The 26,062-nt window shown below is 43.2% G+C and overlaps 1 protein-coding gene across 1 annotated transcript in view; it reads left to right on the top strand.

Annotated features, from left to right (window-relative positions):
• The first annotated feature begins 5,365 nt into the window (after window positions 1-5,365).
• The window catches only part of DDX11 (DEAD/H-box helicase 11), a 47,392-nt gene continuing 26,695 nt past the window's right edge, over window positions 5,366-26,062 (top strand). The window contains exons 1-10 of the mRNA XM_087722467.1: window positions 5,366-5,509; window positions 5,951-6,187; window positions 7,055-7,141; window positions 7,993-8,150; window positions 11,041-11,101; window positions 12,529-12,636; window positions 15,725-15,809; window positions 19,925-20,130; window positions 21,982-22,134; window positions 22,982-23,028. Coding sequence (XP_087578593.1) covers window positions 5,366-5,509; window positions 5,951-6,187; window positions 7,055-7,141; window positions 7,993-8,150; window positions 11,041-11,101; window positions 12,529-12,636; window positions 15,725-15,809; window positions 19,925-20,130; window positions 21,982-22,134; window positions 22,982-23,028 — 1,286 coding nt within the window. The remainder of the gene's footprint in view (window positions 5,510-5,950; window positions 6,188-7,054; window positions 7,142-7,992; window positions 8,151-11,040; window positions 11,102-12,528; window positions 12,637-15,724; window positions 15,810-19,924; window positions 20,131-21,981; window positions 22,135-22,981; window positions 23,029-26,062) is intronic.

The following is a 26,062-nucleotide window of genomic DNA, read 5'->3' as shown; positions in this document are numbered from 1 at the left end:
ACTTTATTCTGCTTGCCAGGTGGCACCTATGTTCAGACATATTGAAGGGGAAAAGAGAAAATAGAATGGGAAGGATGAATGAAGAAGAGCCACCCCAATAGGCTAGGTCACAAGAGATGCTTGTGACATCACCATTGGGTGGCAAGATTCTTTCCAATATACTTTGCTGAAAACAGAGCTAAATCCTTCCATTATGTAATGTAAATCAACCACTAGAGATAATCCAGGCAATCTGTTGGCTATCCTGTAAGAACCTTTAAGGGATTCCCTTGTGTTAGAAGACAAAGCTCTCTATGTCAAATTCGGTCATGCGTACATAAATTATATTGCTCGAGTATTATGGAAAACATTACCTAATCATCAGTATTGTAGTAAAATGCAACTACTAATCCAGCTGGTTTCTCTGGGGAGGTTTCGGTTGTCTCTTGGTTTCATGGCTTTGAATAGCTTTGGAGCCACTTATGGAAGAACTGTGGAAGATGGTAATGTATGAATTTAATCTGTTTCAAATAGGAAATAATGACTGCTGTGGTGTTCCTTCACATTAACGGAGGTTTTATTGGATCACACAATTACAATTTTAGTGCAACCTCATTGTTGAAACCCACAAGGACAATCTTTAATTGGTGGCTGAGAGCCATTCATTTTCAAATTGCTCAATTATGATACGTTATTGTAACAAGACATGAAAAATAAAAATATAAAAGAAGGAAATAAGCATTCATTGCCAAAAGGGAGGGGGGAAATGAGCTAAGTGGTAGGCATTTATTGCCTATAGAATGTTTGTCAGTTCCTAATATGAACATTTATAGGGATGCGGTGGCTCAGTGGCTAAGACGCTGAACTTGTCGATCAGAAATGTTGGCAGTTTGGTGGTTTGAATTCCTAGTGCCGCATAACGGCGTGAGCTCCTGTTACTTGTCCCAGCTTCTGCCAACCTAGCAGTTCAAAAGCATATACAAATGCAAGTAAAAAATAGGACTACCTTTGGTGAGAAGGTAACAAACAGTGTTCCGTGTGCCTTCGGCATTTAATCATGCTGACCACATGACCACGGAGACATCTTTGGACAGCGCTGGTTCTTCAGCTTTGAAATGGAGATGAGCACCACCCCCTAGAGTCAGGAATGACTAGTACATATGTGCGAGGGGAACCTTTACCTTTAATATGAACATTCACTAGATGTCTCTTACTCTGAGCTGTACAAGTTTGTAAAATCTGTCACATTCTTACAAATGGTGTTAATGAAACTCAGAGTCCATGTGTCACATATGGCCATATGTGACTTTTTTGTGGCTCTTTTTTTTGTAGCTCACAATATTGCTATGTAGTCACCAAGACCCTGTCCAGTTTAAGATTAATACTCCCCCCAAAAAATCCTACAATTGCCAAACAATGGATCTGCAAGCATTTAAAAAACAAACAAGATTATGATCAGAAGCCAGCATGGATGCATTAAAAATAAGTTGTGCCAGATAAATCTTACTGCTTTCTTTGACAATGCAGCTAGATTAGTGAATCAAGGAAATGGTCTGTGGTATATTTAGACTTCAGTAAAGTGATAAAGTAGACCATGACCAACTTCTTGATAAACTGGAACAATATGTGATAGATGGTCACGCTATGAAATGGATTCAGAGTTGACTGAACAATTGTTGTCAAATATACTTAACGGTTCTACAATGACATGGAGGGAGATATGCAGTGGGGTACCACAGAGTTCTGTCTTAAACCAGGTACTATATTCATAAATGTCTCAGATGAAAAAAATAGGAAAGATGCTCACGAGATTTGTGGATGACACAAAGCTGGAGACATTGCCAATACCTCAGAATATAGGTTCAAGGTTCAAAAGAATCTTAACAGATTTAAATATTGGGTCCTAACCAACAATATGTGGCTCAATGGTGAAAAATGTAAGGTTCTCTACTTAGGAAAAAATCATGTGCACAGACACAAGGCAGGCAGTACCTGGCTCAGCAGTAGTACTTGAAGGATCTGGGTATCCTGGTAGTCCACAGATTAAACATGAGCTATTAGTATGCCACAACTACTGTACGCCAATGCAGTTTTTGGGTGAATCATCAGTATATTGTCAAGATCATGGAAAGAGATAGTATTGCCCTATGTTGCACTGCTCAAATTGCATCTTGTATACCACAGATGTCCAACTTGCAGTATCACATTGCTGTCACATGATGTTTTATGGTTTTTCCCTTCACGGAGCTGGGGCTGGCGTGGCCTGCACATGACGCATCTGACCCTTGGACCGCCAGCTCGACACCTCTGATACTGTGTCCAGTTCTGGTAATCACAATACCAAAAGGATGCTCAGAAATTGGAAATACTGCAGAGAAGAGTGACAAAATGGTAAGCATCTTGAAGGTTAAAGCTTACGAAGAACAGTTGAAGGAACTTGCTATATGTTTAGGGTAAAAAAAGAGAAGACTTTAAGGGAAGAGATGATAGCCGTTTCCCAATGGATGCAGAGATGTCACTGGGCAGAGGGTGTGGATTTATTTTTTGTAGTGCTTGATGGTATGACAACAACCGGTGGGTGAAAAACTTACAGGAAGAAATCCAAATTTGAAATAAGAAATTTCTTGACTGGGATAATAAATCTCCAACTTGTTTCTGAAGAGTCATGGATGCAGCAGCAGTGGAGTTTTACAAGCAAAGTTTGAACACTTTTTAAAGAGGATATGAGGATTCTTCTACAGGGCATTGTACCAGGCTAGAAGACCTCCAAGTAACCTTCCAAACTTTGAAAAGACAAGGGTACCAACTGGCACACTGACCATAGGTTGGCAGTCCAGAAAGAAAAAACAGTGGAACAGCTGCTTCCTTGGCCTCACCCAGCATGTCTCTTGGCTCCAGTGGTGCCCAGTCGACCAGGGCATCAGTGTCCCAAGGCTTCTCAGACTAAATTGCTCAGCCCTCCTGAACATCTGTTCTTGATCACGGGAATGTGGGGATGTCAAGACTTCCGTGTGAATTGGATGAAAGTGAGGGAGAGGTACACAGTCAGCCTCACTCTCTCTTCCCGGGTTCCATCTTGCTCCAATAGCAAGACATGAGCTAGGTCCTGGTCCACGTTGTAGAATCTCTTGTCAGTTGTTGATGGGCTGGGCCCAGATACAGGAGCCGCCCACTGTCTTTGTACGACATCGATGAATAACTTGGGCGATGGAATGACCTCTGTCTTTGTTGATGGTTCCTTGCATCGTGGATCAGTTGGGCTGGACAGGTGTTCAAGTTCAGAAACTGAAGGATTGGCTCCAAGCCGAGACAGTTGGAGATGGGCTGGGTGCAGTGGTTGACCAGGCCATCTTTTGCATCTTGCCATGCTTTTAGCGTAGCACATTGCTCGAAGATCGCCTTCATGACCGTTGTCCTATTCTAGGTTTCATCCCTCGATCCGTCAGGATCTGTTGTCACATGCTTGGGATAGACAAGTCCCTACCTTACCGAAGGCAAATGACCCAACGCCAATGGTTACCTTCAACCTGATTTGGACAGCCTGTCGAAGCTGTTGCCTGTGGTGTGGCCGCTGCGCATACTATAACTACTAGGGGCCACAGGTGAGAGCTGAGGTGGGGGATCAAAGGTGGATGAGCTGCCCTAAAAGGACATGACGTGACCCTACACCAGAGGTGCTACCCCTCCCTGAACATCACATACACCCTGTTCTTCTTGTACATCTCAACAGGTGATGCTTCTGGGGCCATCCTGGGTAAGAGGTGAGCAGGAGGAAAAGCCTCAGCAGGGAAGATGGTTATTAAATAAGCTGGAGCCATCCAAGGGGAAGGAAGCAGAATGTACATGATGTTTTTTTCTGAACAGTGTAGAAAAAAATATATAATTCTTTAACATTGAACCCATAATGAATGTGGATGTTTCAGGCTCCCAACAAGGACGTTCTAGGCCAGGAGTCTCCAAACTTGGTCGCTTTAAGACTTGTGGACTTCAACTCCCAGAATTCCCCAGCCAGTCTTAAAGCGGCCAAGTATGGAGACCCCTGCTCTAAGGCAAATCTGTCTAAAAATAGGCCTGCACGCCGCGAGGATTAACCCTCGAGTAAATTTATCTTCACGCAAATCCAATTCAAAGTAAATGGAACTGAAACGCCGGCTCCAGTTTGGCAGGAGCGCGAGCAGCCGACCCCGTCACCACCCGCCTCACAAAAGCCAACCGGAAGCGGCGGTAAGGCGCGCTCGCTCTGGAGAAGGCATCCTTTCTTACTGTTGTCCTCTGATTGGTTACGCTGTCCAGCGGCGGCAGGCTGGCTAGCCAATAGCCTTCGAGCGCGCGGGTTTAGCGGGAAGTTCTAAAAAACGGGCGGGGGTTGTTTTGGCGCAGAGAGCTCCGCCCCCCCTTTTTTGCCGGTCGCGAGGGAGAAGCCAGTGACGTCATCTCGAGGAGAGCGAAAGTGGGTCGGAAATTCAATTCGAAGTCACTTCGCTTTTCCAGGGGCAGCAGCGACATAAAGTAGGTGGCGCTAAGGGGGGGATCCTGGGAAGTGGGAGAACTTTATATGAATCAGTGAGTGGGCATGTTGGAAGTCAAAGTCAGTTTATCCCGCAAATTTCACCCGGAAATTGCAAATGAACTAGCAAACTTTATTCAGTTTGGCTTTTCCCAAGCTACAGGGGATTACCTCTCCCAAAATCCCCAGCCAATTTGAACTATCGTCGTCATCCTCAGCCATTCCGTCGTGTCCTACTGTAGACTCTTAAATGTGTGATAATTGACATTTATTGGGGATTAGGCAGTGTATAAATGTAATAACAGGTTAAAGTGAATTAAAATTATATATAAATTTAGATAGATATAGATGATATGGATATAGATAACCTACGCTGTTTATTAGGAGTAAGTGTATAAATGCAATAATAGGTTAAAGTGAATTAAAATTCTATCTATTTCTGTCTGTCTGTCTGTCTGTCTGTCTATCTATCTATCTATCTATCTATCTATCTATCTATCTATCTATCTATCTATCTATCTATCATCTACATATACATATATACATACATACATCTCCTAGGCTGTCAACTGGCCTAAATTATAGTTTATAATTGTTCATTAGTTGATGAAAACATGGAAAACACTTGTTTAAACAACGAGACTAATATATAAAGAGCAAGAAAAATGAATAATCAAAATGCAAAACAATAAAAAAAGCTCTGAATTTAGCAGATTTATGTGTAAATCCCACCAAAGAGGGACTTATAACCCAAAACAATCAGATTTATTGAGAATTGCAGAGAGTCAGTTTGGTTCTCTGTGTGTGTTTGTCTAATGTTTTCTTTTGGAATTATACTTAGAATTTTTTTTTACACCCCCCCACCCCACAAGGCTGGAGATGACAGAAGAAACTGAAGAAAAGGCTAGAGTGAACTTTCCCTTTCCTTATACACCATATCCCATTCAAGAGCAATTTATGGCTAAACTTTATCAGGTCTTGGAGATGGGAAAGATTGGCATATTTGAGAGCCCAACTGGCACAGTAAGTCTCTTTTTTATTTTAACTCACACTTCGCCTCTCTGTTATCAAGATAGTGGTGTGAGCAGGAATGTCCCTAGAGAATGTTGAAAATAGTCCATATGGCATCCATGAAAGTGTGATATATGCACCACCTGTTTTTCATGGGTATTGTACCCATATAGTCTTCATTGACCATACTCTGGGGATACACCTAAGTGTAAGCATTAGGAGCAATAGGACACAAGCACTTTGCCAGACAAGTATGGCAAAGTATGGGGTGGATGGATAGCTACTTGCTATCTAATAGATGGCTATTGTGACTCTTACAGCCAGCCTAGAAAACATTTCCTCAAAAATAACACAAATATAAATGTTAAAATCTTGTAGAATTTTATTTGGAAATGTTGACATCCTGTTTATGGTATGGTATAAAGATGTACCTGCACTACTTCTTCCTCTTAGGGTAAATCATTAAGTTTGATTTGTGGTGCTCTCTCGTGGCTCCGGGATTTTGAAGAGAAAAAGAAACTAGAGGAGGCCCAGCTATTAGCAAGTAAAATTGGTGGAAAAGATGCAGAAGAGGAACTCAAGAAAAGCAATACAAAGCTTTTAGCCAGCCAGCCAGCAAACAATGAACCAGACTGGATAATGCAATTTGTGCAGGAGAAAAAAGAGCAGGAAATGATTCATAGACTGAAGGTAAAAAAAGGTTGCTTATAGGTCCGTCTTTATTCAATCCTGATGATGTATTCACAAATATAAATAGAAAGCTATGTACTATTGACACTTGCCCCATGGTAACGCCTGCTCTTCTTTTACTTGCAACCATCAAACGCCACTCTTCTACCTTTTGCATGTGCTGTGTTTTTAATAAAGAGAGCAAGGTCAAAGGAGGAATCGCAAGATATGATGCTCTAAGAAGAAAATGGCATCTAAGAAAATAAAATTGATGCTTGATACTTTAGAACAGGGCTATCAAACTTGAGGCCTGCAGGTGGATGCGTCACACAGTGGCCACATCCATGCCCAATGTAACGAAGGGGAAAAAAGTTGCAATATGTCACGTGATGCTGCCAGTTTGACACTCCTGCTTTAGAAACTTACAAATGAACATATTTGGTGGCACTCGTGCAGTGTTTTATTAAAAAAACCTAGAATGTATTCCTCCCATCCTCAAATAGATGAACACAGTACAATGGTGGCATGTGGGCCCTTAAAAACAGCAAACAAGTTGCAGTTATCATTTAAAAATGTTTAGTGGGTGATTTAATGCTTTTAAATTAGACAAAATCTGGTATTCCTTTGTTTATCTAAAGACTTGCTTACTAACAGATCTCATTTTACTCTGAGAACATTTTAAAATGAGAAATGTTAAGATAACGTCTGCTTAAAGCACAGTCGGGGCCTTTGCCCATCAAATATTTGACAACGTATGAATTGTTCAGAATTTCTGTAAAGAACCATTAAATGTTAAATGTTGTGAAGTAATTTTGCAGCAATATTTGTGACAACAAATTTCAGGTTCCAGGTGTTGGAAGTTTCCATGCAATTCTCTGATTTCTTTAGGAAGAACAGATCAAGAGGAAGAAACGAGAAGCATACCTTGAGCAAATTCGACACAATGTGAAACTGAAATATGTGTCTAAACGGAAGGTGAGCATTTCCAGAGCTGTGAATAAAAATTAAAATAATTTCTCCACAAAAATAACATTGGAGATTAATGGATTGTAACGGAAAAAAAGTTGATCCAAAGGTTATCTTATAGTGCCTCAAAGAAAACTACACGAACAATGTATGAGTTGAGGATAATAGATAAACGAGGAATTTATGAACTTAAATCTATAAGATAAGAATTGCTCTTTTGGAACTGGCTTCTGTGTTGATTTTTATGTCAGGCCTGGAAGCCATCTTTTAGATTGGGCCTTCACATTTTCCTGCCACATTTTCTACTGTGGGAAAATGGGAAGGGGGATTATATGGAGTATGGGAGATATATAGCCATAATAACATTCCTCTCTCAGAGAGTCAAGGACATCTTGCCCTGCAGCTGGAGTGCTGTGACTGGGAGACATCTCCAGTTTTGGACCTGATTGGACCATGTGATGGACATGTGGGTGCTAGGCAGGGACTTAAACTTTCACTTAGGTGGGGGAAACCTGAAAGCTTTCATATTTGGGTTTTGCCAGATGTGCCAATATGACATTGTAATAAAATGGAGCTTTGAGGAATCTCAAGCCTCAGAGTCTTCTTTCATTGGGGGTGTTACTTGGAACCCTGACATTTTATTTGCAGTGACTACCCAATATTGTAGGCATAACATATTAGACGAGTATTGAAAAATAAATTGTATTTATTATCCCTCCATCTAGCTAGCCACCCATTTCCCTCTGGTCTCCAGCATCAGCTGATTCCTCATTGAGAAAAACAGGGGCTCAGAAGACCTCCTAGGCGTGCCCGGATTACCTGGCTTGGATTGACAGATGTTTTCCTTGTGCTTATTTCAGCGGATGGAGGAGGAGGAGGCAGAGCACCTGCTTCAGCTCAGCAAGGACAGTTTATCTACCCCTGCTGAGCCTGGTTCTTTGGAGCTTTCAGATGCAAGTGAGGAAGATCTGATCCTTGCAGAATACCAGAGTGACGAGGAGCAGAAAACAGGAAATAGGTAGGAATGCTGGTATGACTACAAGAGCTTGAAGTGAGGAATTCAATTCTCTAGGGAAATATGTATCTCTGCTGTGGCCTGCCAGCAGCTAGTAGAGCTGGCAGTAGATTCAAACAGTGAGGAGGTTGGGGAGGAACATGGGCCAGTCCTGGAGTCTGGAGAAGGCTCTGATGAGGGCTCTGCGTCGGAGGTAGAGAGGGGGCCAGGGCCGTATACAAGTTATCAGCTGCTTTCAGAGTCAGACATCAGTGAGGCAGACGAACAGCTGGAGCCTGTTTCCAGTGTGCGCATGCACAGCCAGACGAAGGGAAAAGCTAAAGAACAGGAGTCAACTTGGGAGTAAGGCCACAGGTGGACGATGAATGGCCCCTCCCTCCCAGAGGAAATAAAAGAGGAGCGAAAGGGGAGTGGAGTTTGCAGGAGACAATTAGTTTGCTTTATTGGTTAGTGACTCTCCGAGACTCCTTGCCAGGTTTTGCAGATATCAGCCTGTCAGCTCTCCAAGACAGATAAGGTCTGTGACGGTGAATCCTCCCTTCAAAGGTTTTTCTGGATGTGAATGAGCAGAATTCACAATAAATAAAAGGGGATTTTGTCGGGACAAGGAGTTTGCTTCATGCTCTTGGGAAGCCTCGGTCAGAGCAATCTCTCTTGCACGTTTTCTAGAAAGGTTGGGTTAGCATCCATGAAAGCCTTTGGTTTAGGTAGGAATTGAGCTCAACTCAGACTCAGCAACAGGTATTCCATCATTTTTTGTCCTACCAAGAGGTGATAAAATCTTCCAGTTATTAAATAATAATTGATACCCACGTAACACCTATCCTCCGCGAGCTGCACTGGCTGCCTATTGGTCTTCGGATACGCTTCAAGGCACTAGTCGTCACTTATAAAGCCCTTCATGGTATTGGACCTGGGTACTTGAGAGACCACCTGCTGCCAATTACCTCCAATAGACCGATCAGATCCCACAGATTAGGCCTCCTCCGAATTCCATCCGCCGGCCAATGCCGACTGGCGACTACCCGGAGGAGAGCCTTCTCTGTGGCTGCTCCGACCCTTTGGAACGAGCTCCCCGTGGAGATTCGAACCCTCACCACCCTCCAGGCCTTCCCCAAAGCCCTTAAAACCTGGCTGTTCCGACAGGCCTGGGGCTAAAGAGTTTTTGCCCCCCTTCTCGAATGGTATGGTTGTTGTGTGTTTTTAAATTTTGTATTGTTATGTCTCGTCTTTTTTATCCCCCTGTCTGTACCCCCTTCCCTGATTGAATTGTGAGCCGCCCTGAGTCCCCTTTGGGGAAAAGGGCGGCATATAAATGTAATAAATCAATCAATCAATCAAATCCAGAAGCCAACGTTTGGGCGGATGTGCATTGCAGTAATGGTGAACATGACATGCATGTCAAAGGTGACATGTCACGATGTTTTGGATGACACGTCAGCATTCACTAACAATGGACAACAAATCTCAAAAGTATGCCCTCATTTATATGTGATGTCTTTGGAAGTTGCGTAAGATGGCCGTGCTCTCACACAGCCTCTGAAAATTGGGCAAGAAGACTTGCTTTCCTGTGATTTTTGGAGGCTGCCAAGGCCGCAGAAGAGCATTCTCTAAAGCTGCTTCAAGAACAAAGGCCTCGTGCAACCCAGAGCTTCCGTACTGATCCGTCTCCCAAACACAACAAGCCCTCTGTAGTTAAATCAATGATTCTTTTATTAGGAGTGCCAGCAGCCCCGACAAAAAGTCTCCCTCTCTCTCATAGTAGGCTAACAGGTCTGTCTGGCAGGGAGATGAATAGGTGTCTGCCACCCCTATTCATCTCTGGCCCCTGCCTTTTATCCCCAGAGCTAGGATGGGGCTTCACTAAGAGTGGTGGCTCTTCTGTCCCAAGGATCCGCCCATAGATTTCCACTGCTCTCCTCTCCTGCGCATCTGTGCGTCAGACACTGGACCCAGCTGTTCCTCCTCTTCCTCATCAGCCACCTCCAGACCTGGGGGCTGTTGACTCTCCATCTGAGGGCTGATGGATGGCCCAGGCTCCGCCTCTGTCTCTCTCTCTCTGACAGCTCCATTCCCCCTTCCCCCTCGTAGCTTTCAGGTTGCCTTGATGCTGGACCTGCCTCCCATGCCTCCTCCTCATCTGATTCGGCTGTTGGAGGAGCTGGTGGCCGATAGGCCACAACAGCTTCCTTGGGCAGGCCATAGGGGCCTGTCCATAGAAAGGGAGCACTGCTTGAAGGTAAACAGCACACAGAAGATCCTTGGGAATCAGACACATGATTAAAGGAATGTACAATTAGTTCTCTTTTATTCAGAAGTGGTGTGTGTGCTTGTGTGACATGCATCAGCAGAGTCAGATTAGGCATTTTTAAAATTATTGATACACTGAGTCCAAAAGATTCGTCAACACTGGACTAGTAGAAACTGCTGGGCCATTCTGAAATGTGTTGTTTAGAAAATAATCTGAATAGACCAGGCTAGTGTACACGGTGGCTCAGTGGCTAAGACACTGAGCTTGTTGATCAGAAAGATCGGCAGTTTGGCGGTTCGAATCCCTAACGCCGCATAACGGAGTGAGCTCCCATTACTTGTCCCAGCTTCTGCCAACCTAGCAGTTCAAAAGCATGTAAAAATGCAAGTAGAAAAATAGGAACCGTCTTTGGTGGGAAGGTAATAGCATTCCATGCGCCTTTGGCGTTTAGTCATGCCGGCCACATGACCACGCAGACGTCTTTGGACAGCGCTGGCTCTTTGGCTTTGAAACGGAGATGAGCACTGCCCCCTAGAGTTGGGAACGACTAGCACGTAGGTGCGAGGGGAACCTTTACCTTCACCTTTACTAGTGTATGGCAAAAATGTCTCTGAGCATAACTTTTCTCTTTTTACTCTTTAGGTTAACTGGAATGGATAGTGATGATGATGATGATGACCTACAGGAAGAGCATGTTGCAAAGGCAAGTTGCAAGGGGTATATGTCTCCTCCTGCAACTGCTTTGCAGAACCATCCATGGGAATTACCAGTCAACTGTTTGGCCACCTCCTTTCCCCCTTTCCATAGCCTGCCAATTTTCCTTTATTGGTTTTAATCATTCCCTGTTTCTTTCAGTTAAAATTAGCACCTTGTTCCATTTTCAAACATATTTGTCAACTCCTCTCCATTAATTAATTAGGAAAGAAAGACCACGAGACTCCATGTGTGGAAATCAAGTGTACTTTTACTAATTAAGAATGATTAAAGGCAAAGCATAGCGAAGTCTGATTATTTAGGAGCGAAAGCGATTGATATATAGAATAGCCCATTCCCCACCCCTTGGCATCATAGTCCCAGCCCAATCATAATTCTTTCAAGTGTCAGGTGTGAGATAACTTCAAAAGGCATCACGAAGATGGAATGTCGGTGCCGTTAGTCCTGGCGGGAAACACCCACTCATGCGTAGTCCGATCAGTCGGTGAACTCCAGAACCTTCCTCCAGCACAATGAGTAACCCCTCCCAAATACCATGCCCTCCCTCCCCGTTTCATGGCAGCTGAAGCGACAGCAAAGCAGAAGCTGACATCATTGTTAAATCAGGGATAGCCAATCTTTTTAAAAAGAAGCCCCGAAGGAGCCTAATATCACGCTGCCAATATTTGCTTGGCAGAATATGGAATTAAGTGATTCAATATTTGTAATTGTCTTTTCCCACCATTTAAATGGTATGTCAGTTGTCAAAACAGGTATTGTCTGGAACAAAAATATCATTCTAGGCAAGATGTTCATTTTTATCACAAAAATACTCCTAGCAATGACAATTTAGTTTTCTCCATCCTAACATGTCTTTTTAAACCTCATTCCATGTCTTAGCTTAATTATTTTGAAATAACATACAGTTCATATTTGTCAGAATGATACCCAAATAATAATTTACTTCTCAAAACCCCTTTTCTTCATTAATTCTCTTTCATCTATTTTTAATACTTTTGTTAATATCTCCATCTTTTGTTTGCTGAACTTAAAACCTGCTAATGAACCAAATTCTTTTAGTTTTCCCATTAATGTTTCAAATCCCTTTCAGGGATCTCCCAAAAGCAAACAACAAGTTATCTGCAAGAGCCTTTAATTTGTAAGTTTATTTTAAAATCTTTACTCCAACCATCCTCTCGTCTTGTCTTGTAATCTCTATTCAGTATTTCAAGGATCAAAATAAGAGGAGACGGTGGACAAGAAACAACAGATTCTGTGCTGCTGTAACTACCAAGCTCCCTCAATAGTCATCCAGCCATCCAGCATTCTGACAGGGGATTCTGGGAGTTGAAGTCCACACACGTTAAAAGTTGTCAAGGTTGAGAAACATTGCTCTTTACGAATAGGATTCTGATATCTTCTCCGTCTCTTTTGCAGATTTATTATTGCAGCCGGACACATTCCCAGCTGGCTCAATTTATCCATGAAGTTCAAAAGAGCCCTTTTAGTAAGGAGACGCGTCTGGTGTCTTTGGGCTCAAGACAGGTAGGTATATTTCTCAAAGGAATAGAATGGAATGGAAGACTTTATTTGGCCAAGAGTGATTAGACCCGTCATGGCGAACCTATTGACACGTGTGCCATAGATACAGAGCCCTCTGCAGGGACGTCTGTCTCCTGCTAGCCAGCTGGTTTTCGGGTCTCTGCCGCGCAAGTTGGGGGGCGCATGCGGGAGACACACGTGCATGTGCGGGGGAGTTCTGTGTGCATGCGCTGGGAGTTGCACAGTCATGGGAGGTGGGAGCGGGAGGGTGGTGCTCCCCCCACTGTCCGTTTTTGGTCCCAGAAGGCTGCAGGGAAGCCTCATAGGGTGTGGGGGTGTGTGGCGCGTGACCTAAGCGGCCTGTTTTTGGTCCCAGGAGGTTGCTAGGAGGCCTCCTAGGCCCAAAATGGGATGCAGGGGGGTTCTGTCATGCAGGTGCACGCTAACTTTCGGCACGCGATGACAAAAAGGTTAGCCAAAATTAGATTAGACGCACAAGAATTTGTCTCTGGTACAGAAACTGTCGATCAATGGTGGAATTCAGCCAGCTCGCACCTATCTGGGAGAACCGGTTGTTAACTTTCTAAGCAGTTCGGAGAACCGGTTGTTGGAAGAAATCTCTCTTTTTTCCCCCCACCACTTTACAAAGCTAATCCTGTAAGGAAGGCAGGAGGGAAACATTCTGGTGCTGTTTCTAGCCTAATCTTTATTGCCCTGCTTATAGAAACAGCCTCCCCTTATGACATTGTAACAGCTAAGGCAAAGTGCCCATTGACTTGAGTGATGTTAAGTTGGCCACACGATCACATGACCACTGAGCCACGCCTACCCAGCTGGTCATTAGGGCAGAGAACCCGTTGTTAAATTATTTGAATCCCACCACTGCTGTCGATGTACATGCAAAGCAACAGAATAATAACTATAATAACAACAACACTAATAATAAAAGGGGGAGTAAAGAATTCTGACAACCATAACTTAGGAACTGCCACCAAAATGAAGAAGTTTGTGTTTAGTTCCCCTGTGTCGCCTCACATCATTTTTATTCCCACACACTGCATTTTCCCTCTTACCAGTCTGTGGTATGAGGTGGGGATGCATAAAAGGCAGAAGGCCAAGGCTTGACTAAGTGATGAAAGGGGAGATAAAAAGGACTCAGTGTGGCTTTGCTTTGATAGTCCTCTGGCATTCTAAAATGCCAACTAAAAGAATAGTTTTAAAAGTAATTCCAGGAATTCCTGAATTCAATGTAAGTATTCCGTAGCCAAACAATGCATCTTAGTAGCAGCCTTGGAGACCATGCATTATTTTCATTGTGAATTCGTATATTTGTGAATCTTCACAACTTGTTTGGTTGCTGAAAGAAATTTGCATTGTTTTCTCCTTACCTAACTGTGATACTGAAGGGAACACAATGAACTCTCCCCCTCCCTCCCTCCCTCCCTCCCTCCCTCCCTCCCTCCCTCCCTCTTTCTTTCTTTCTTTCTTTCTTTCTTTCTTTCTTTCTTTCTTTCTTTCTTTCTTTCTTTCTTTCTTTCTTTCTTTCACTTATTATTTGTACAATAACCAAAGGTGGCAGACATATGCACCACACACTTTTCTACTATTTGTCCCACAACAACTCTGTAAGGCGGGTTGTGTTGTGAGAGTCCAGAGTCATCTTGATCATTTTCCTTCCTATAGTGGGACTTAAACTCATGGTTTCCCACTTTCTAGCCCAGTGCCGTAAACCAGGGTTTTCCCAACCCCTGAGCTGCGGTGTACTTACTGGGCCATGAGCCATTTGAAACCAGGCTGCAGAAGTGACTATTCTGACCTAGGTTCCACCAAATCATGAAACACACTCTTTATCCCCCCCAAAAAACCCTTTTTATTTGGCTAAACTGAATTCATGGCATTGACATCCAGTAAAGTCCCAGCAAACAGTCTTTCAAAGGTGAATTGCAAACACAGACCTTATCAGTCCTTGGATAGTTGCCAGACCGATAGCTTCCAGGTGCAATGCTGCACAATGAAATACTTGGCAAGGAGTCTCTGTGGGGCACAGACTAAGATAAGCAAATCTTCCCACTAAGAAATGAATTGTCTCCTGCAAACACCACTCCACTTTTGCTCCTATTTATTTCCTATGGGAGTGGACATTCAGTGTCCACTTGTGCCTTTATTTCCAAGTTGACCCCTGTTCCTTAGTTGTTCCCTTCTCCTGACAGTTCTGCGCATGTGCACATCGGCAACAGGCTCCAGCTGTTGTTCTGCCCTACTGATCTCTGACTCCGAAGGCAGCTAATAACTGTTGGACGGCCCAGGCCCCATCTTTGCCTCCGACACAGAGCACTCCTTGGAGCCTTCCCCAGACTCGAGGACTGGTCCATGTTCCTCCCCAACCTCCTCACTGTCTGAGTCTGCTGCCAGCTCTGCTGGCGGGCCGCAGCAGTGATGGGCAAGCGTGCATGCATATGCATCCCCACTTGTGCAAGTGGGCGAGTACCAGTGGTGGGTTGCAGGCGGTACGCCCCGGTACGGGCGTACCGGAGGCTACCCGGAGCACTGGGTACCGTTCCGGTGCTCCGGAGGGCCCATCTGCCCGCCCGAGCTCCTTACCTGTCCTTTAAAGCCTTTGGCGCTTCCGTGCACATGCATGGTGCATACAGCGCCTGCGTGATGCTCCGCCGAGTAGCTGGAGCGTTACGGAGGCTTGCAGAAGCGTTGCTGGCAGGTATGACGTGTGTGTGCACGCTGCGCGCGTCCATGTGGGCAACCGTTCCGGTTGGAACGGGATCCGGAACCCACCACTGGCGAGCATGTGCAAATAGAACAGCACATGCACGTGCTGGCCACTCCTGCGGAACCATTCCTTCTTCCCTCCTCCATCCCAAGCCCTCAAAGCCGGAAAGGCTGGGGAATTCTGCCTTAATCCCTAGATCAGGGGTGCCGAAACTTGGAAACGTTAAGACTTGTGAACTTCAACTCCTAGGGAATTCTGGGAGTTGAAGTCCACAAGTCTTAAAAGTTTCCAAGTTTCGACACCCCTGCTCTAAATAAAAAAAACTGTAATAACTGGTTTAATAATTGACCTGTCAATTTATTTTAGAACTTATGTGTGAATGAGGAAGTCCGCTGCCTGGGACCTGTCCAGCTCATCAATGATCGTTGTCTGGAGATGCAGAAGAATAAACGTAAGTCGAGGACTCCTGATGGAGCCATGTAATTACTTTGCTGAAGCCAAGTCAGTGGAGGCTGTGTGTGTTAAAGTGATGGTGGCGACAATCCGCAACCAGAGGGAACTAAAGCATACTTTTTAGAGACAATCCTTGACTTATGACTGTAATGGAGCCTGCCAATTGCAATCATAAGTTGTCATGGTCGTAAAATGGGTCATCCTATATGACCGACCAGTTTTACGATCTTTTTTTTTTCTGCAGCAGCGGTTCAGCAATCGGTCAAAACTTTGGAACCAGGTCATAAACATCTTGGGTGGGGTCCGTCGTAACTTTGTTGGCTACCTGTACAGGAAGTCCTCAACTTACAACAGTTCCTTTAGTGACTTTTCAACGTTACAACAGCACTGGAAAAAGTGACTTAGAACCGTTTTTCACACTTACAACCTTTGTAGCATCCCCATGATCCTGTGATCAAAATTCAGATGCTTGGCAACTGATTCATATTTATGACCGTTGCTGTGTCCCAAAGTCATGTGATCCCTTTTTTCAGCCTTCTTTTTTTAAAAGTTTTTATTTTTCCTTTCAAATTCATTCTTAAATATACATTCTTATAATTGTTATTTAATATTTGTCAATTCATATCATTTTTCTGCCTGTATATTTACATTTTCATACTTTCTTATTTCACCTCTCCCCTGATTTAATAATGTGTCGTCTGATTTATTTGTTTTCTGTTTTGTTCTTTTCTCTTTCTATTTGTATCTTTTTTCAAGGCAATCATAAAATCGCCCCCATGTCCTGTAGTACAGTGATTCCTCTTTGTCCTTTATTCTCAATGTCAACCTATTCATTTCTGCACAATCCAATATCTTCTTTATTATCTCTCCTTCCGATGCCTTTTTGTCTGCTTTCCAGTTTTGTGCGAATACAGTTCTAGCTGCTGTTATTATTTGTACAACCTTTTTTCAGCCTTCTGAAAGCAAAGTCAACGGGGAAGCCAGATTCACTTAACAACCGGGTTACTAACTTATCAACTGCAGTGATTCGCTTAACAACTGCAGCAAGAAAGTTGCAAAATGGGCCAAAATTCACCTAACAAATGTCTCATTTAGCAAGAGAAATTTGGAGCTCAATTGTGGTCATATGTTGAGGACTACCTGTAGTCTGGATTGCTCCTATTCAGCATTCCAACCAGCTAAGAGCCTCGGTGGCATAGTAGTTAGAGTGCAGTACTGCAGGCTACTTTTGCTGACTACTGACTGCCTGCAATTTAGCAGTTCAAATCTCTCCAGGCTCACAGTTGACTCAGCCTTCCATCCTTTCGAGGCAGGTCAAATGAGGACCCAGATTGTTGAGGGCAAGAGGCTGACTATCGTATTTTTTGGAGTATAAGACACACCAAGATTTTGAAGAGGCAAATTTTAAAAAAAGTTTTTGCACTCTGCAAACCTCTCAAAAATGGCCTGTTTTTTGTGAAAACGGGCCCATTTTTTGTCACAAAAAGAGCATGAGTAGCCTTTAGGAGGCTTGTAAAGTGCTCCTGGGGGATGGGGGGCAAAATGAGCAAAAATAGCCTGATTTTTGGTCATTTCTGCCCTCCCCAGCCCCCCAGGAGCACTCTGGAAGCCTAAAGGCTGTGCTTGACCATTTTGGTGAAGGGGGCAGGGTTTCGGGAGGCCAAAAATGCTGTATTTAGTGTATAAGATGCACCCAAATTTTCACCCACTTTTTTGAGGAAAAAAGGTCCCTCTTATACTCCAAAAATACGATAAGTCTAAGTGCCATTGCTATTTTCCTACTGTGGAGTATTTCCTTTGTTTCTCTTTTCTTGGTTTTCTGTTTTTGTTTCCTTCAGCCCTGCAGTAAATATTCCATGCCATCCACCCATGTGGTGGGACAGATACGGGGTTTATCCCAAGCTTTTTTCCTGGTAGTTTGCTAATGTTGGGATTCTTCTGTACCTGTGGGTTAGGTTTCCTTTCGTAAAGATGTGCAGACTATTTGGTGCTTGGAATATTATGGGCGAACTGCATTACATTAGAGTCCAAATGGAACTCACTGTAAGTAGTAGGAACCAGGAACCAGTCGGTGGATGCTTGGCTCCAAAGTGTGTAAAAGTTTCTCCAAAGTTCCTATTTAGGTTATGAAAGCTGCTGTTTTCAATGTATTTAAAAATGCTCCTGAGTGTAAAAACAGAGTGTTGCATTGAAAGGGATCTGTTTGGATGCAAAACTCTTCCCAAATAAATCCTTGGAACAGTCAATTTTGGTACTCAATACAGTAATTTCATTGAAATGGAACGTTTTGTGCACGAACCAATTTGAATGGAAGCTTTTGTATGTCCTGAGGCACCGGTATTTGATCTCCTGCAATGTCCGGAGCACATGAAAATATTTTTTTAAATTAGTTTTTTTAAAATTAAAAGCCTCAAATCTCATGAGAAACCTTATGCAAGAACACCGTCCTTATGAGTCCTTCTCACAATTTTAGCTTTTTTTTTTAGAGGTGAGGTGCCCTAATATTACCCTTCATATATAGAGAGTAATAATGTTTGCATTATATTTAGCACTACTTCAAGGGCGATCACAGTGATGTGCATTGATTTTGGTTTTTATCCTTACAATCATCTTCAGAAACTTGGCAACTGACTCATGTTGGTGACAATTGCAGTGTCCTGGGGTTGTTGTGGCCCGCCAGTGGCCAGCAGAGTTGGCAGCAGATTCGGGCAGTGAGGAAGTTGGGGAGGAACATGGGCCAGTCCTGGAGTCTGGGGAAGGCTCTGATGAGGGTTCTGCGTCGGAAGCATAGAGGAGGCCCACAGCTGTATGCCAGTTACCAGCTGCCTTCAGAGTCAGACATCAGTGAGGCAGACGAACAGCTGGAGCCTGTTCCCAGGGTGTGCATGCACAAAGTTGCCAGACGAAGGGAACAGCTAAAGAACAGGGGTCGACTTGGGAGGAAGGCCACATGCGGAGGATGAATGGCCCCTCCCAGAGGAAATAAAAGAGGGGCGAAAGGGGAGTGGAGTTTGCAGGAGACAATTAGTTCGCTTAATTGGTACGTGACTGTCGGAGATTCCTTGCCAAGTTTTGCAGATATCGGCCTGTCAGCTCTCCAAGCCAGATGAGGTCTGTGACTGTAAATCCTCCCTTGAAAGACTTTACTGGATGTGAATGAACAAAATTCACAATAAATTAATTAAATTAACAAACAAAATGGGAAGCCAGGTTCACTTAACAATGGTGTTGCTAGGAGCTGTGATGGCGCAGTGCAGTATTGCAGGCTCATTCTGCTTACTGGCTGCAGTTCCATTTTCACCAGGCTCAAGGTTAACTCAGCCTTCCATCCTTCCGAGGTGGGTAAACTGAGAACCCAGGTTGTTGGGGGCAATAGGCTGACTCTGTAAACCGCTTAAAGAGGACTGTAAAGCACTGTGAAGTGGCCTATAGGTCTATTGCTACTAACTAACAATTGCACCCGTTCATTTAACAACTGTGGCAAGAAAGGCCATAAACAGGGGCAAAATTCTCTTAACATCTGTCTCAGTTAGCAACAGAAAATTTGGGCTCAATTGTGGTCGCAAGTCGAAGACTTACCTCTACTGGGAAAAAGGACAAACAAATAAAAAAGTGTGCATGATATCACAGAAACACTCTGAAGCCTGAGTCAGGCTGATGGGATTTGTGGTGTAAAGCAGGGGTGTCAGACTCAAGGCCGGGGGGCCAGATCTGGCCCCTTGGGGTGTGTAGATCTGGCCTGGGGGCCGCCCTGGAAACAGCAAAGGACCGGCCCGTGGCGCCTCTGTCAGTGAAAATGGACCTCGGGAGGTTTGCAGGAGGCCAGCGCTGTTGGAAATGGAGCTCGGGGACCCGTTTTCGTTGGCAGAGTGCTGGGCCACCACAGGCGCCCCTGACACAAGTGACGTCAAGCTGGCCACACACCACGCCCTTCCGAGGTCAAACACAACTCCGATACGGCCCTCAATGAAATAAAGTTTTATACCCCTGATATAAAGCATATAATATTTCATTTGGGAATAAAGGATGACCCCTGTACACCGGTCACCATGCTGTCTTAAACAATGCACCGCATGGCTCTGAAAATGTTACCCTCTGTTGCTTTGCCTCCAGAAAAGAATATGGGAGCAGAGACGGCAGAGGGCAAGAAGAGGCGCGTGAGCCGAACAGCGTGTCCATTTCACTCCTATGAGCCTCTGCAGCTCCTTCGGGATGAAGTGCTGGTAGAAGTGAAAGATATAGAGCAGCTGGTTTCTCTGGGAAAAGAAATGAAGGCCTGCCCTTATTATGGAAGCCGATACGCCATCCCAGCTGCTCAGGTAGACATTTGTGGATCTCCTCTTGAAGCTTTGCTGACGTCTGGAAACAGATGGCCTCCTTTCTTTCTGTGTAGTCTTGTATCCTTTCACTAAATCACTTGGGGATGATTAGGCTGGTATTTTTTCATGCCTCAAAAGGTTCCATCAACCTCTTTTGGCTCGGTTCCCCCCACCCCCCCAGTTTTCCTACTTTTTCTCTTCTTTTGTAAATATTCTGTCCTTGGGACTTTTTGCGTAGCCTTTGGGATCACCTGGGTGTCAGCGTTCCTAGTATCATGTAGAATTAAATCAGAGTCCAAGGCAAAACAATCCTTTCGGTTCCAATTTAATAAAGCAGACATCTTAGGCACATCTGTGTTAATCCCAATACTGGAAATGACATCAGCATTCCACCTAGTTAAAAGTTCATGATCTTGTCCCCACACCCACAATCCATCACATGGTCCAATCTTCTTCCACGCTGGCATCCATACCATGCTTCTTCCGGTCAGGTGTACTGGTGCCGAGACAAAGGATGACCTTGGCTTCTAGTAAAGAACAAAAACAATACATTCCACAATCTCACTCCTGTCTATTCCCCCCTCCCATTGACTATACTAATGAAACAGCATAATGAAATAAGAGAAAGTGTGGCAGGCCAAAATTCTAAAAAGAATATAATTGCAGGCCTGACACTGGGTTTGCTTTGAAGTCACACACAATAGGAATTCAAATGGAACCTCAATTTTTAAAGAGCAAACTTCATATTTGCAAGCCCAGCATGGTGTAGTGGTGAAAGTGGTGGATTATAAAACCGCTCCATGACTGAGATGGATGGTCCATTATTATGATACAATATAAATATAAATATCACCTCAGCTTTTAATTTCATAACGTTCTACTTTCATGGATTTTTTTATTGTGTTACTCCTTTACTAATTTTTTAAAATCATTTTTCCCATTTTATTGTTAGAAGCTGCCCAGAGTAGCCCCTGCAAGATGGGCTGCAAATAAATTTAATAGATGATCTAGATGATAAATAGATTAGATGGATGGATGGATGGATGGATGGATGGATGGATGGATGGATGGATGGATGGATGGATGGATGGATGGATGAATTTGGATAGACATAGATGGATAGACGGACAGACAGACAGATAGATGGATGGATAGATAGATAGATTATGGATAGATGGATGAATTTAGATAGATATAGATGGATGGATAGACAGACAGACAGATAGATGATAGATGGATGGATATGGATGGAGATAGATAGGTGGGTGGGTGGATTTAGATATATAGATTATAGATGGATTTAGATGGATGCATAGATAGACAGACAGACATAGATGATGGATGGATAGATAGATTATAGATGGATTTAGATAGGTAGATAGATAGATAGATAGGTAGGTAGGTAGGTAGGTAGGTAGGTAGGTAGGTAGGTAGGTATGGAAGGTAGGTAGGTAAGTAGGTGGGTGGGTGGATTTAGTTAGATTATAGATGGATTTAGATGAATGGATAGACAGATAGATGGATAGATAGATTATAGATGGATGGATAGATTATAGATGGATTTAGATAGATAGATAGATAGATAGATAGATAGATAGATAGATAGATAGATAGATAGATAGATAGATAGATAGATAGATAAATTCAAAATGATCGTTAGCTAAGAAATAGGGTGATTTTGAACCTGTGATTATTTTCCAGGTTAGCCTACTTTGTAGACTTGGAACAATATATACCTGTTTGAACTCCTAGAAAAATAGTGAAATATAAAATCTAACAAATAAGATTATGTATGAATGTATGTATGTATATGGACTTCCTATTGAACGAATGCTTCCGTCCGTCGCACAGATGGTGGTGCTGCCATACCAAATGCTTCTGCATGAAGCAACCCGAAGAGCATCTGGGATCCAGCTGAAGGATCAGGTAGTGATAATTGATGAAGCACACAATCTGATCGATACCATTGCTTCCATCTACAGCACTCAGGTGACCGGCTCGCAGGTGAGTCAGGCCTGAGGGCCCCTCTGCTCCTACCAGCAACTTTCTTGTGCTCTCTTTGCCCAGTGCCAAAAGCCCGGTGTCAGGCTTTGGTAAGAGACTGTAAATTACTCCCAGTCTCTGAGATGGATGTCCCTGAATATTGGTTAACATAAACCTGGCATTCCACAAGCAATTCCATCAAAAGAAACATTGACCTACAACCAGCCTACGAACCCCTTGGGATTCAAATCAAGCACACAGCGCTGGAAGGGACCTTGGAGGTCTTCTAGTCCAGCCCTCTGCTCAAGCAGGAGATTCTATAGCACTTCAGATAAATGGCTGTCCAGTCTCTTCTTCAACATCTCCAGTGATGGCACACCCACGATTTCTGGGGGCAAGTAGTTCCACTGGTTAATTGTGCTCACTGTTAGGAAGTTTCTCCTTACATATTTGAATATTATAGTGATATGGGGGGGAAAAAGAGTTAAAATAGAGTTAGAAATAAGAGGGGAATAATAGTGTGTGTGTGTGTATACATATACATATATACACACATACACATACATGCATACATACATTAAGATATATGAAAGAAGGAGAGGGAGGTTTTGAAACTGAAGGGCAGTAGTAAAAGGTATCTGTAAACAATATGAAGCAATGAAAATGAAATGTAATAATTATGAGTAATAATATTATGTCTATTTGTCTTGAAATGTATGATACCCAGGTATCACACCCTTCACGCACTGATATGTATAAATAGTATAAAATAAAAAAACTTGATGGGGAAAAAAGAAGCCTTTTGGGCAAAATGATGCTGGTCAGGTGATAGGCCTCAATATTGTCTTGTGTTTTATATCAATTTTAGCTGTGCCGCGCCCACTCCCAGCTCCTTCAGTACATGGAACGATACAGGTGAGTGTTTGCAACTCAAGGTCCTGATTTGTGGAAATGTGAGACTGTCCGTCCATCCATCCAAATCCATCTATAATCTATCTATCTCAGGGGTAGTCAACCTTTTTATACCTACTGCCCACTTTTGTATCTCTGTTAGTAGTAAAATTTTCTAACCACCCACCGGGTCCACAGTAATGGTGATTTATAAAGTAGGGAAGTAACTTTACTTTATAAAATTTATAAAGCAGAGTGACAGCAAACCCATACCGCCCACCAGGAAAACTGGAATGCCCACTAGTGAGCGGTAGGGACCAGGTTGACTACCACTGATCTATCTAAATCTATCTGTCTATCAGTCTGTCCATCGACAGATCCATCCATCCATCTATCCATCCAAATCCATCTATAATCTATAGTCTGTCTGTCTGTCTGTCTATCTTAATCTATCTATCTATCTAAATCTGTCCATCCGTCCATCCATCCTTCCATCTATAATCAATATCTATCTATCTATCTATCTATCTATCTATCTATCTATCTATCTATCTATCTATCTATCTATCTATCTATCTATCTATCTATCTATCTATCTATCTATCTATCTGTCCATCCATCTATCTAAATCCATTTATAATCTATCTATCTATCCATCCATCCATCCATCCATCCAAATCCATCTATAATCTTATCTATCATCTAAATCAATCTATCTATTAGTCTGTCCATCCATCCATCCAAATCATCTATAATCTATCTATCATCTAAATCTATCTATCTATCACCTATCTATCTATCATCTATCATCTATCTATCTCATCTATCTATATATCATCTATCTATCTCATCTATCTATATATCATCTATCTATCTATCCATCCATCCATCCATCCATCCATCCATCCAAATCCATTTATAATCTATCTATCTATCCATCCATCCATCCATCCATCCAAATCCATCTATAATCTTATCTATCATCTAAATCAATCTATCTATTAGTCTGTCCATCCATCCATCCAAATCCATCTATAATCTATCTATCTATCATCTCTCTCTCTCTCCCTCCCTCCCTCCCTCCCTCCCTATCTATCTATCTATCTATCTATCTATCTATCTATCTATCTATCTATCTATCTATCTATCTATCTATCATCTATCTGTCAGTCTGTCCGTTCTATCTAAATCCCATCTACAATGGCAAATTGAAGTTTGCTACAAACTACCTGGCGATTTCTAACTTTCCACTCTTAGAGGGAGAGGAGGAGAAGCACACCTAGCAAGTAGTTTTATGGTCGAGATTGGACCTGCACAACATACAGGTAGTCCTTGACTTATGACCGTAATGGAGCAGGCCCATCCTGGTTGTAACTCAAGATAGTCAAAAAAATGGCTCAGCCACAAGACTGACCCAATTTTACGACCTTCATTGTGGCAATCATGTAGTGACTGTAACAGTCACTAAACTAATCCACAGTTGGCTATGCGCCAATTTTGCAGAAAACTAAGTAATTGCTGGTTGTTGTTTTTTTGCCAAAACGGTAATAAAACATAGTCATGTGACTGCAGGATGTTGCTAATGGTGGTACTTGATGAGATCTTTGGAAGTAGGTCGTAAGCTCCCCCAGGAATGAATGGTTGTTAAGCAGCCAGTCCTAAAGGGAGGACTACCTATATAGGCTAGAAACATAAAATGCATCTTACAACCTTTCGTTTAGCGACCATTCAAAGTTACAAGGAAGGCACTGAAAAAAGCGACTTATGGCTGTGTTTCACATTTACGACCATTGCAACATTCCCATGCTCAAGTCATTAAAATTCAGATGCATGGGAAGCTGACTCGTGTTTATGACGGCTGCAGGGCCTCGGAATCATGTGATCTCCTTTTGCGACCTGCTAACACAAGCAAAGTCAATGTGGAAGGCAGATTCACTTACCAACGGTGTTACTAACCGAACAACTGAAGTGATTCACTTAACAACCGTGGCAAGAAAGGTTGCAAAATGGGCCAAAAGTCACTTAATAACTGTTTCACTTAGCCACAGAAATTTTGGGCCGGATTAGGGTTGCAAATTGAGGACTGCCTGTATCCATAAATCAATAAATATAGCCCATGGCGCCATATAGCTTGCAAAACAGCCTTGTGCAGTCTGTCGTTTTCTGAAAACCGAACAAAATCCATTCCCACAACATGACTGCTGCCACCTACCATATTTTTTAGAGTGTAAGATGCACCAAGATTTTGAAGAGGTAAATAAAAAAAAAGTTTTTGTACTCTGCAGACTTCCCAAATCCTCTGCACACCTCATTTTTTTGTGAAAAACAGGGCATGCAGAGTTTGAGAGGCGTGCAAAGTGCTGCTGGGGTCAAAAACGAGCAAAAAACAACTCGTTTTTTTACAAAAATGGGCCCTTTTTTTGCCAAAAAATGGGCACGCATAGCCTTTAGGAGTCTTGTAGAGAGCTTCAGAGGGGGGGGAGGAGGAACAAAAAATGGCCCGTTTTTCACTCGTTTTTGCCCTCCCCAACCCCCAGGAGCACTTTGCAGGCCTCCCAAATCCTCTGCACGTCCATTTTTTGTGAAGGGGGCGGGGTTTCGGGAGGCCAAAAATGCTGTATCCAGTGTATAAGACGCACCCAGATTTTCACCCGTTTTTGGGGGGAAGGTGCGTCTTATACTCCAAAAATACGGTGGTTTTTCACAGCCACCTCGGCCCTAAAAACATGCTTGCCAAGGCCTTCCAGTGCCTCCAGGTCTCACCAACACTACCAGCGCCAGGGCTGCTGCCATACCACCAGCCACCGTTTGGCATGCCAGTTATTCCTTTGTGACCCATCATTATTTTTAAGGTCTCCGTGTGTCTCATTCCCATCCATTGAGTTGTGTAACTCTGGTCTGGACAATGGGGAAGTTCTGATGCAAAGTTTATCTTCCTGGATCTTTCATAGCAGAAAGAAGATTACTGATGCTTTTGGGAAAGAAACTGTATGGCGGGGTCACCAACCTTTCAGACCTCAGGGGCCACTAAATTCATAATTTTAAATCCACTATTTAT

Source organism: Thamnophis sirtalis, unplaced genomic scaffold (assembly GCF_051295495.1).
Source record: "Thamnophis sirtalis isolate CommonGarterSnake01/CBP01778 unplaced genomic scaffold, rThaSir2_p1.2 scaffold_9, whole genome shotgun sequence".
NCBI classification, from domain to species: domain Eukaryota; kingdom Metazoa; phylum Chordata; class Lepidosauria; order Squamata; family Natricidae; genus Thamnophis; species Thamnophis sirtalis.
Note: the sequence above shows the minus strand (reverse complement) of the source record. Positions and strands in the feature narration are given on the sequence as shown.